The sequence below is a fragment of the Parasteatoda tepidariorum genome, chromosome 1 (genome assembly GCF_982258835.1).
Source record: "Parasteatoda tepidariorum strain Cologne lab strain chromosome 1, Ptep-v5.0, whole genome shotgun sequence".
Classification (NCBI taxonomy): Eukaryota; Metazoa; Arthropoda; class Arachnida; order Araneae; family Theridiidae; genus Parasteatoda; species Parasteatoda tepidariorum.
Window position 1 is genome coordinate 119,369,825 of NC_141755.1, and position 12,825 is coordinate 119,382,649.

At 30.9% G+C, this 12,825-nt stretch overlaps 1 protein-coding gene across 5 annotated transcripts in view; it reads right to left on the reverse strand.

The window, feature by feature from the left end:
- Window positions 1–11,268: 11,268 nt before the first annotated feature.
- The window catches only part of LOC107440806 (ATP-dependent RNA helicase abstrakt), a 39,425-nt gene continuing 37,868 nt past the window's right edge, over window positions 11,269–12,825 (reverse strand). For all 5 annotated transcript variants that reach the window (XM_087151444.1, XM_087151448.1, XM_087151452.1 and 2 more), the window contains exon 16: window positions 11,269–12,137. In XM_087151444.1, the coding sequence (XP_087007570.1) occupies window positions 12,001–12,137 (137 nt within the window). In that variant the 3' untranslated portion in view covers window positions 11,269–12,000. The remainder of the gene's footprint in view (window positions 12,138–12,825) is intronic.

The following is a 12,825-nucleotide window of genomic DNA, read 5'->3' on the forward strand; positions in this document are numbered from 1 at the left end:
ATTATAACTTAATATTAAAGAGAGTTAGACGGCTTTGAACTTCGATCCCCAGTCAGCCATTTTATTTCATTTTTTATTTTTTTATTATTATTCCATTATGCGTTCGTTAACAAAGAAACATGCCCGATTCTACTTATAGAACACCTTACGCATGATAAACTGCTGAATATATTGTAAAAATAATTTTAAACATTGGAAATAAGCCAATTTTCCTGTATTTTTCCAGTTTTTACCCATTATTCGCCATTTAACCAATTTAAAAAAATTATTTCCTATATGTAGGACCCACTAAAATATGGAAAAACACAATGAAAAAATAATATAATGCAAAATAATCGGAAGAAAAAAAAAGAAATTTTTTTGAAAAGTTCATAACGCTGGGATTCGAACCTGCGCCCCCTCACCCCTGACGTCAGTTACTACTGCGGTGTCTTGACCACCATACCACTAGAACACGAGAGGCCGGCCGCAATTTCTCTTCAAAAGTCCTCTGACGGTCAGCTACGCAATAGACCTTTGAGGGGTCCCCTGCATCCCCTAATTAACCTATAAAAATTTGCTCCGGCGGACGTGCTTGGACCATTGACCCCTACTTAGGATCCGAGTTTGAAAATTATAACTTAATATTAAAGAGAGTTAGACGGCTTTCAAATTCGATCCCCTGTCAGCCATTTTATTTCATTTTTTATATCTTTATTATTATTCCATTATGCGTTCGTTAACAAAGAAAGATGCCCGATTCTACTTATAGAACACCTTACGCCTGATAAACTGCCGAATATATTGTAAAAATAATTTTAAGCAATGGAAATAAGCCAATTTTCCTGTATTTTTCCAGTTTTTACCCATTATTCGCCATTTTAACCAATTTTAAAAATTTATTTCCTATATGTAGGACCCACTAAAATATGGAAAAACACAATGAAAAAATAATATAATGCAAAATAATCGAAAGAAAAAAAAAGAAATTTTTATGAAAAGTTGATAACGCTGGGATTCGAACCTGCGCCCCCTCACCCCAGACGTCAGTTCCTACTGTGGTGTCTTGACCACCATACCACTAGAACACGAGAAGCCTGCCGCAATTTCTCTTCAAAAGTCGTCTGACGGTCAGCTATGCAATAGATCTTTGAGGGGTCCCCTGCAACCCCTAATCAACCTATAAAAATTTGCTCCGGCGGACGTGCTTGGACCATTGACCCCTACTTAGGGCCCGAGTTTGAAAATTATATCTTAATATTAAAGAGAGTTAGACGGCTTTGAAATTCGATCCCCAGTCAGCCATTTTATTTCATTTTTTATTTTTTTATTATTATTCCATTATGCGTTCGTTAACAAAGAAAGATGACCGATTCTACTTATAGAACACCTTACGCATGATAAACTGCCGAATATATTGTAAAAATAATTTTAAACAATGGAAATAAGCCAATTTTTCTGTATTTTTCCAGTTTTTACCCATTATTCGCCATTTTACCAATTTAAAAAAATTATTTCCTATATGTAGGACCCACTAAAATATGGAAAAAATCACAATGAAAAAATAATCTAATGCGAAATAATCGGAAGAAAAAAAAAGAAATTTTTTTGAAAAGTTCATAACGCTGGGATTCGAACCTGCGCCCCTTCACCCCAGAGGTCAGTTACTACTGCGGTGTCTTGACCACCATACCACTAGAACACGAGAAGCCGGCCGCAATTTCTCTTCAAAAGTCCTCTGACGGTCAGCTACGCAATAGACCTTTCAGGGGTCCCCTGCATCCCCTAATTAACCTATAAAAATTTGCTCCGGTGGACGTGGTTGGACCATTGACCCCTACTTAGGGCCCGAGTTTGAAAATTATAACTTAATATTAAAGAGAGTTAGAAGGCTTTGAAATTCGATCCCCAGTCAGCCATTTTATTTCATTTTTTATTTTTTTATTATTATTCCATTATGCGTTCGTTAACAAAGAAAGATGACCGATTCTACTTATAGAACACCTTACGCATGATAAACTGCCGAATATATTGTAAAAATAATTTTAAACAATGGAAATAAGCCAATTTTTCTGTATTTTTCCAGTTTTTACCCATTATTCGCCATTTTACCAATTTAAAAAAATTATTTCCTATATGTAGGACCCACTAAAATATGGAAAAAATCACAATGAAAAAATAATCTAATGCGAAATAATCGGAAGAAAAAAAAAGAAATTTTTTTGAAAAGTTCATAACGCTGGGATTCGAACCTGCGCCCCTTCACCCCAGAGGTCAGTTACTACTGCGGTGTCTTGACCACCATACCACTAGAACACGAGAAGCCGGCCGCAATTTCTCTTCAAAAGTCCTCTGACGGTCAGCTACGCAATAGACCTTTCAGGGGTCCCCTGCATCCCCTAATTAACCTATAAAAATTTGCTCCGGTGGACGTGGTTGGACCATTGACCCCTACTTAGGGCCCGAGTTTGAAAATTATAACTTAATATTAAAGAGAGTTAGAAGGCTTTGAAATTCGATCCCCAGTCAGCCATTTTATTTCATTTTTTATTTTTTTATTATTATTCCATTATGCGTTCGTTAACAAAGAAAGATGACCGATTCTACTTATAGAACACCTTACGCATGATAAACTGCCGAATATATTGTAAAAATAATTTTAAACAATGGAAATAAGCCAATTTTCCTGTATTTTTCCAGTTTTTACCCATTATTCGCCATTTTACCAATTTAAAAAAATTATTTCCTATATGTAGGACCCACTAAAATATGGAAAAACACAATGAAAAAATAATCTAATGCAAAATAATCGGAAGAAAAAAAAAAGAAATTTTTTTGAAAAGTTGATAACGCTGGGATTCGAACCTGCGCCCCCTCACCCCAGACGTCATTTACTACTGCGGTGTCTTGACCACCATACCACTAGAACACGAGAAGCCAGCCGCAATTTCTCTTCAAAAGTCCTCTGACGGTCAGCTATGCAATAGACCTTTGAGGGGTCCCCTGCAACCCCTAATTAACCTATAAAAATTTGCTCCGGCGGACGTGCTTGGACCATTGACCCCTTCTTAGGGCCCGAGTTTGAAAATTATAACTTAATATTAAAGAGAGTTAGACGGCTTTCAAATTCGATCCCCAGTCAGCCATTTTATTTCATTTTTTATTTTTTTATTATTATTCCATTATGCGTTCGTTAACAAAGAAAGATGCCCGTTTCTACTTATAGAACACCTTACGCATGATAAACTGCCGAATATATTGTAAAAATTATTTTAAACAATGGAAATAAGCCAATTTTCCTGTATTTTTCCAGTTTTTACCCATTATTCGCCATTTTACCAATTTAAAAAATTATTTCCTATATGTAGGACCCACTAAAATATGGAAAAACACAATGAAAAAATAATATAATGCAAAATAATCTGAAGAAAAAAAAAGAAATTTCTTTGAGAAGTTGATAAAGCTGGGATTCGAACCTGTGGCCTCTCGCCCCAGACGTCAGTTTCTTGTCCGGTGTCTTGATCACCAGGCCACTCGAACACTTGAAACCAGTCACGATTTCGCTTCAAAAGTCCTCTGACGGTCAGCTATGCCATAGACCTATGAGGGGCCCCCTGCACCCCCTAATTAACCTATAAATATTTGCTCCAGCGGACATGTTTGGACCATTAACCCCTACTTAGGGCCCGAGTTTGAAAATTATAGCTTAATATTCAAGACAGTTAGACTGCTTGGAAATTCGAACCCCTGCCCGCCATTTTATTTTATTTTTTATTTTCTTATTATTATTCCATTATGAGTTTTTTAACAAAGAAAGATGCACGATTCTACTTATAGAACACCTTACGCATGATAAACTGTCGAATATATTGTTAAAAAAATTTAAAACAATGGAAATTAGCCAATTTTCCTGCATTTTTCCAGTTTTTACTCATTATTCGCCATTTTACCAATTTAAAAAAATTATTTCCTTTACGAAGGACCCACTAAAATATGGAAAAACGCAATGAAAAAATAATATAATGCAAAATAATCGGAAGAAAAAAAAAAGAAATTTTTTTGAAAAGTTGATAAAGCTGGGATACGAACCTGCGCCCCCTCGTCCCAGCCGTCAGTTACTAGTCCGGTGTCTTGATTCCGTATTTTGTCTAGTCCGTATTTCACTTTATTTACACAATAAGTTAATATGCAAATTAAAAACTAACGTATCTGAAAGGAGACCAACTGAAATATATGAGATTCCCCACTTTACGAAAGAAATTTCACTAAAACAGTTATTTTACTTAGCACCTAAATTGTTTACTAAATTACCAATTAAGTTGCAAAATATCCAAATATATCCTTCTTTCAAGCGTGCTATATTTCAATTTGTGATGAACATCGACCTTTCAGATCTCTATTTTTCACTCTAAGGAAGCTTTTGATTATTATAGTCTTGTGCCAATCTAAATGAATTTCTTATGTTACCTTTGTTATTTTTCTTTGCTCATGTATTTTTTTTCTTTCTTAATTTCTTTTTTAAACTTATTGTATTACCTTTTTCTGTCACTTGGACAGGATTTTCCTCTTGGCGGCGAATTCGTTGTATTTAAGTGTTTGTTTTTGTTCCCAATAAAGTTTTTTGTTTGTTAAAAAAAAAGAATTGAAATCTGTTGCAACGAATTATTTTAAGCATGGAAGCTAAACAATTTAACTACTAATATTTATTTTAGCTTATTTGTTGATAACGAATAATGATACACGTTGGAAGTTTTTATTATGGATACATTAAAACGTATAGCTTGTATAATTTTAAGCAAATAACAAAATAATGTAAAAATAAACTATCGAAGGACGCCTAAAGTATATGAAGAATAAATTTTGGAATAAATAAATAAAAAAAAAATACATTTTCAAACAGGAGTAGTATTTAACTTTGATTTGAAGCTAGATGGCATTCTATTGTCTCATTCGACTTTTAAAATTTTAAAAGTAAATAGAATTTTTTATTTATTTATTTATTTATTTATTTATTTATTTATTTATTTATTTATTTATTTATTTATGTATTTATTTTTTTTTGCTTTCTTTAATATATGTTTCAAGTCTAGCAGTCAAACAAAAAAAAAATTGTATTGCGTCAATTTTTTAGAAAGTTGAGACTAATTATTATTTTTTCAATCTAAAAGCGTATGTCATTCATTTACGTAAAGCTTATTTTAATATCAATTGAAGTAATTTAATATACTCTGTTACTAAATGTTCCCAAGAAACGGAAACGAAAAGATAAAAACTTTACCGACTTCAAAAAATACGAGAATGATAATAAAAGTAAGACTGTTTTGAGCAGTAAAAAATTCTCGTCAGAACTCATTCTCTCTTGGTGAGACGTTAGAATGGACTCCTATTTCTGAGCTCTCGAAACACTCCGACTTTTTGCACACTATTCATTGCCTCAAAATAAAAGTCAAGTAACAATTGTTGAGCCGTGATGGCTCAAGGAGTAGAACGGTCACCTTCCAATGCCTGGTCGATACGAATTCCGCATCTGGCTTGCACTGACCACAGTACTGACGTAAAATATCCTCATTAGTAGGCGGATCATGGGTACGAGTCCCTATGCCGCCACTCTAACCGTAAGAGGTTTTTGTGGTTTTCCTCTCCATGTAACGAAAAAGCCGGTTTGTTCAATCAAAAAGTCATCCACTAAACGTATAAATTTCGACTCCGGAGCTGCGCACATGACTCACTCCGTTACTCCCTTTAATATTAACTTATAATTTTCAAACTCTGCCAGAAATTAGAGTTTTATATACCAAACAATCGTAGCAAAGGAAATTTTTATACACTAATAAGGGGGCACACAATGGGCCAAAATAGGTTATGTTATTTAACCGGAAGGTAGTTTTTTAAGCTATATATTCGTAGAAGCAAGTTGTGAGTCGTGGTGTGGTTGTTAGCGCCATGGGTAAAGAAGTTTGTAGACTCGGTGGTCAGGGGTTCGGTCCTGGTCACGGATTAATTTTTAATTTTTTTTTCAATTTACTTTATTTTATTTTTTAAAATTTATTTTTTGATATTTCAACGTGAATAAAGTGTTATATATATAAAAATAATTATTTTTCTTTGGAAAAGAGGGAATAATAGCTGAAAAACGGATAAATTTCGACTCCGGAGCTGCGCACATGACTCACTCCGTAACTCCCTTTAATATTAACTTATAATTTTCAAACTCTGCCAGAAATTAGAGTTTTATATACCAAACAATCGTACTAAAGGAAATTTTTATACACTAATTAGGGGGCACATAATGGGCCAAAATAGATTTTGTTAATTAACCGGAAGGTACTTTTTTAAGCTATATATTCGTAGAAGCAAGTTGTGAGTCGTGGTGTGGTTGTTAGCGCCATGGGTAAAGAAGTTTGTAGACTCGGTGGTCAGGGGTTCGGTCCTGGTCACGGATTAATTTTTAATTTTTTTTTCAATTTACTTTATTTTATTTTTTAAAATTTATTTTTTGATATTTCAACGTGAATAAAGTGTTATATATATAAAAATAATTATTTTTCTTTGGAAAAGAGGGAATAATAGCTGAAAAACGGATAAATTTCGACTCCGGAGCTGCGCACATGACTCACTCCGTAACTCCCTCTAATATTAACTTATAATTTTCAAACTGTGCCAGAAATTAGAGTTTTATATACCAAACAATCGTACTAAAGGAAATTTTTATACACTAATTAGGGGGCACATAATGGGCCAAAATAGATTTTGTTAATTAACCGGTAGGTAGTTTTTTAAGCTATATATTCGTGGAAGCAACGTGTGAGTCGTGGTGTGGTTGTTAGCGCCATGGGTAAAGAAGTTTGTAGACTCGGTGGTCATGGGTTCGGTCCTGGTCACGGATTAATTTTTAATTTTTTTTTCTATTTACTTTATTTTATTTTTTAAAATTTATTTTTTGATATTTCAACGTGAATAAAGTGTTGGTACTGATAAAATTTTAAAATGTTTTTTTTTTCGAGAAGTTTCAGAGGTCAAGAGTTTCGAACCTATAGTTTCCTACACAAAATTTCGTAAAATGAATTAACACGTAAAATAAAAATAACTCGTGGGAAATTGGAAAAAATTTGAATTCGAGGTAAGGAAAAATTAAAAAAAATTCTAAGAGTTTCAGAGGTCCAGAGTTCCTATAGTTTCCAACTCAAAATTTTTCAAAATAAATTAACACGTAAAATAAAAATAACTCGTTGGAAATTGGAAAAAAAATTTGAATTCGAGGTAAGGAAAAATTCTTATAAGAGTTTCAGAGGTCAAGAGTCTCAAAATTTTGTAAAATGAATTGAAACATAAAATTGCATCTTTTATTTGGATTTATTCCTAAATTTAGATTTCCGCAGTAAAAGGGGAGTTTGTCTACTGTAAGAACTACCCCCGACACAAAGTCTGAGGCAGTTTGCTGCTTTGGGAACAAGAATAGCACATTTCAGGGAGGGTAGCTTTTGTTCCCTCTAGAACTACCACAATAGACCGAAGGGAAATATTCCTTTTTTTTTTCACCGACCACATACCCCTACTTGACTTAGTTATACCTCGTTACCATAGTCACAGCTACGGGTCCAAACGAATGGCTAGGGGAGTTCGTCTTGCTTGGGCTTGTCAGATATGTGGCACCTCTGCATATGTTGCATTTTGTACCATGCTCCAAGCCCAATTTTTCCTAGTTCCACTGTCTTGGGTCGCCTACTTTGTTTATATAGTCTGACAGTCCCTTAATGGAATTTAGGTGAAGCTCTTAGGGAGTTCTTACTTTAGACAAACTATACGAGAGAATGGGAGAGGTTTAGTGACTTGCTTAACTTTGTTAACAAGGGACGGGGAGTCTAAAATTGGCAAAAAACAGGCTTAAGTAATATTTGAATTGTTCTAAAGGATATTACAATAATAATTATATGTAAAAATATTTAAAAGAAAGCAATCATTTATGTCAATTCTACACACAGGGAAAATTAGCCAATTCGTGTTTTTTATGATATATAAGCTCATGTGATTTCCTTTCGACGATTTTTCATTTAAATGTTTCAATGGAATTCGTTCAACACTTATCTTCACATCGAGAGCAGTTTTTCAAATAATCGAAAAATAAATGTTTATTTTATTTATTTTTTGGAAACAAAATAATTTATAATCAGCAAATATTTTAGTATTAAATTTTAAAAATGTTTTACATGGATATTATTATTTTAAATTTTACAATGCATGTCAAAATATTGGAAGTTTTCGTTTTGCTTTTTCAAATAAGAGAGAGATTTTTAGCAGTTAAATATGACGAAATTTAATGTTTATGAACATATTTTTATAAGCCTGAAAAAATGAATATTTTTAAAAAAACAACCAACGATCATTTTGTTTATAAATTATTAAAAAAATACGATAACAATAAATTTAACGAACATTTTTAGGTTAATCATCAGGAAAAATGAATGATTACCTACCTAAATTTTAAAAAATACCAACTGTACTTAAAATATTTAAAGTTAGGATTGCATGACACAATATAAAAAATAAAGAAGAAGTATTTTACACTATATAACGATTACTTATATGAAATAATTTACATGAAATATCCAAAAGAATAATTTTTTTAATAGTTATTTGCAATGCAGTTGTATTCTTCCTCACAACATTCCTTTATTATTTAAAATATTAGTAAATTTTTAATGGACAAACAGGGTAAAAAATAATCGGATTTATTTAAATATTTTATAAATATATATATAAAGTTAAAAACATGAAGCTTCTCTTCTCTTCTTTTTTAAATTTTTTCCAAACTTATTATATGAGTTCTATGTACTTGCAGGTTGTGTGTAATAAATGAAACATTTTTCTTATTTTTTCAATAATCGCTCTTTTTTTTAAAATCCTTTTTGTTATTGTTTTATATATATATTCCAAGCATCTGATAAAATGTTTTGACAATATTTATAGTGATTTAAAACAATGGCTAGGGGGGAAAGTGGCTATATGTTCCCCTCAATATTTCTGATAAATAAAGTTTTCTGGAATTAATCAATTTAAATTTCTTTTAGTTAAAAGCAAGAAAGAGATGAAGATAAATTTTAGGCAGGTATTTAGCACTTCGTGGAATTTTTTTCCCTTATGCCTCAAATTAAGAGAACTATTGTGACTGTTAAATTTGGTCTCCCTCTAGAATGTAAAATAGGTCATGCTTCTCATTAAAATGAATTATAACAAACTCGTCACTGAATATAAAATCGTAGTTATTAAAATAAAATAAAATCGTAGTTATTTTTGTTCAAGCAGATTATTCTAATGAATTTTAAGGATCAGAAGATAATTTGTTAATTAGACATCCCATTTAAGAATAAATTATTTCAGATCTGAAAAAACTTAAAAGAGAAAACCCCAATTATTCTGCGTAGAACCAGTCAACTACTTATTTAGTAAGTTTTAAAAGCACTTGTATTTAAAGAAACATAAAACTAAATAGGCCATGATCGAAATATGTTTATTACCAGCAAATTATTTACAGACCGTTTATAAAAAATCCTAATTTAAAAGCTTCACGCCACTCTTATCTAATTTTAGTCTCCTTTTTTTAAAACCTATTTTGAAATTTAATAATTTATTTGAAAAAATCGATACAAGTACTTCAGTGGGAAGAATACCACCTAAATATACTATCTGACCCTCCTAGGAAAAAGATGAACCTTGGGAGAAAAAAAGTTGCTTTCCTCCCCTATTTGAAGGTAGAAAGTGATTTAAGTTGCAAAGGCAATATTACAAGTTATAATTATGAAAAGTTTTAACTAATATTTTCGTACATTGAAAAAAATGTTTTTCTCTTTAATGTTAATGATTCTTAAATCAGAAAAAATTGATTCCAAGTGTGACAAGACCACCATTGACTTTACAGATTAAAAGCTTTATCAGGGAGTTTTTTTTGGTTCACAACTTTTCTCCCAGCAACGGCTGGGGCATCAAATTTTTCACTGCAGTTGGACTGCCTCCCTCAAATATTAGTACACCATGGAATATTATAATAATATAGTATGGTTGTGTTCAATTCAGCTACAATTACTATGTCGGCAGATCATTTCATAGACTAGGTCATTTCGATGACAAGTCATTTCATCCACAGGCTAAATTCGTAGACAAAGTCAAGCGGAAAGTTTTAGGGTTAGTAAGATTATGTGTTATGTCACTAGCCCTTTTTCATTATTTAGTGTATTTAAGTTGAAATTTTTTAAACCCAGCCTGGAGTAAAATTTTTGTATGTTGTAGTTGCAAGAAAAAAAGAATTTTTTAAAATTATCTATTCCTTTTTATAGCTGTATGCCAACTTGTTAAAAACAAAAATAGGAGCACAAAACATAAGCCAATCCGGGGTAATTGTGGCAAAGTGAAAAACCCTGAAAATTTTATGTGCAAAAAATGGATGTCAATTCATAAACCATACCTAACATAGTTTCTTGAACTAACAGTTTTAATTAAATTACTTACTGATGGAGAATATCACAACTTTATTGTAACTTATTCAAGAAAAAACTTACTTTTTAGAAGAATATGGACAATGTATAATTTTTTTTAAATAAATATCATCATTGAAAATGTTCTGAAATATTGTATCCCAAAATCTAAATTCATCTAGACATCTCTGCTCAGTTCTTATTCTAGCAAACTTTATTGTATAGTTTACCTTTTAGTTAATATCGAGAAATAATCCACCAAACTTGGGCGTAAAATTCACCTACTAGCTGAAATCTAGCAGTACCTACTGAATTTCATATAATTTTTGAAAATTCCTAATATTCAAAGAACTCTTATCTTGGAAAGTATTACAGCTACATGCTTCATATTACTCTTAAATTGTAGATAATTTAATTTAGTAAAAAACAGCAATTTACTTAATTTTTGTAATATCCTTACTTAAAAAGATATCTGTAAAAAAAAAACAGTAAAAATTTAAGTGACTTTTTTCAACACACACCTCTAAAGAATTGGAAAACAATGTACCAACCAATACAACATATCAAGATTATCCTAATTTCTGTAATCATTCATGATAATTTGATGGACTTTTAATCTTTTTAATACTTTGCATGCTATTTTAGTATATCTGTTACATGCACAAAAAAGTTTATTTTTAAATAATGTTAACTGGTTAAAATTGTAATTTCTTTACTGCACAATAAAACATCTAAAATTAAATGCATCCATAAAAAATTACATTTGATTTTTTGTCAATAAAAGAATAAGAACAAAATAAATCAAAATTAAAAGCAAGAATATCTTATACTGATTTTATTCCATGACATTATTCACAATTTATACAAGATATATACATTATGAGCATAGAGTAGTTTCTGGACCACTAGTGGTTTACGAAACAATTGTTCACAGATGAAGATGTTTCTCTTTAGTGGCATCAAATTTCTCCTCTTCTGACTGACACAAAATTATCTGCTACTTTATACAGAACATGGAATGATTAATGCTCGTATTTTATTTTTTAATAATTTTGATTTTCACACTATATAAATAAAACTGATAATGCATATTTAAAAAAAGCTCCATTCAGTCGGAGATCTTTCCTTCTCTTCCCAAAAACTGGGTAGTGGTCTACGAGATTATTTATTTTATGATTGGTGGTCTGCGAGAATATAAAAATATTAGCGTTCACTCGCATAGGAGATATCTTAAGCTATTTAAAAAATGTCCATCCTCCAAGTGAATGGAATCGGTATAATATTTGAATATAGTTTGTGAAAATTTATTTTCATAAGTATTTTAAGAAAAGGAAAAATGAGTTTTTAAATTTTTAGTAACACATGATATTGGGCACAAAACATTTAAAATACAATGCATAGCATACAAGCAGTAATTCATTCTTGAATAGCCTACATTAAGTTTTTATTACATTATATCATAAGTGATTACTGTGCCATTGGTGAACTTGCACACTTTCCATTCTTACAGATATATATTTTACATAACAACACATGAAGAGGTAGAGAGTGTCTACCAGTCAGCACTATTGTTTGCTAAATAGTCTCTTCTTCCAATATTGGATGCCTGTTTGTTCTGAACAGCCTCTAGTTTGGGACAATCTGTGATCCTGTGACCAAGTCCACCACAGTAAGAACAGCCTCTCTCTTCTATAAACATTTAGAAAATATTTCATTCTTTATATGTCTGAAGTAATACATTTTTTTTAAACGTATTTTGAATCATATTCAGAAATTACAAATAAATTTGTAATTAGACAATTAAACAAAACTAAATATAAAAGTTTAATTTTTCCAATAAAATAGAGTTATTAAGTTGTCATATTTCATCGATTTTTCATAATAAAGGGAATAATAAATACAAAAATCACATTACTCAAATAATTATAAACTTTAATTGACTGCAGTATTTTCGAGTCACAAAATAAATTATGATATAAATTTTTGTTTTGTTATGTTTACTTTACTCTTAATTCATAATTTCAGTAACCAGGAGATTAAATTTATTTTAATTATAGCAGATTCTTGAATAGTATATTAAATAAAGATTTTCATTACAAAAAACAATATTTTTTTTGCATAAAACTAAAAGTTGAAAGTTCCCTATAAAATAATAAAAAAGAAAACATTTAAATTGATTCTCTTAAAGAAGTTGCATGCTTTAAAAATTTGTCATATTTGAGGCTCATTTTATTATTTTAGAAGTATCAGTAGTTTAAATTTTAAAACATTTACTGCCGTAGATAAGCCGAGTCAAAAATAAGTACAAATTTAAAATTCGATGTAATGAGTATGATATATTACGTGAAGTCTGCTATTGGGATAAATTTTAAAGTCC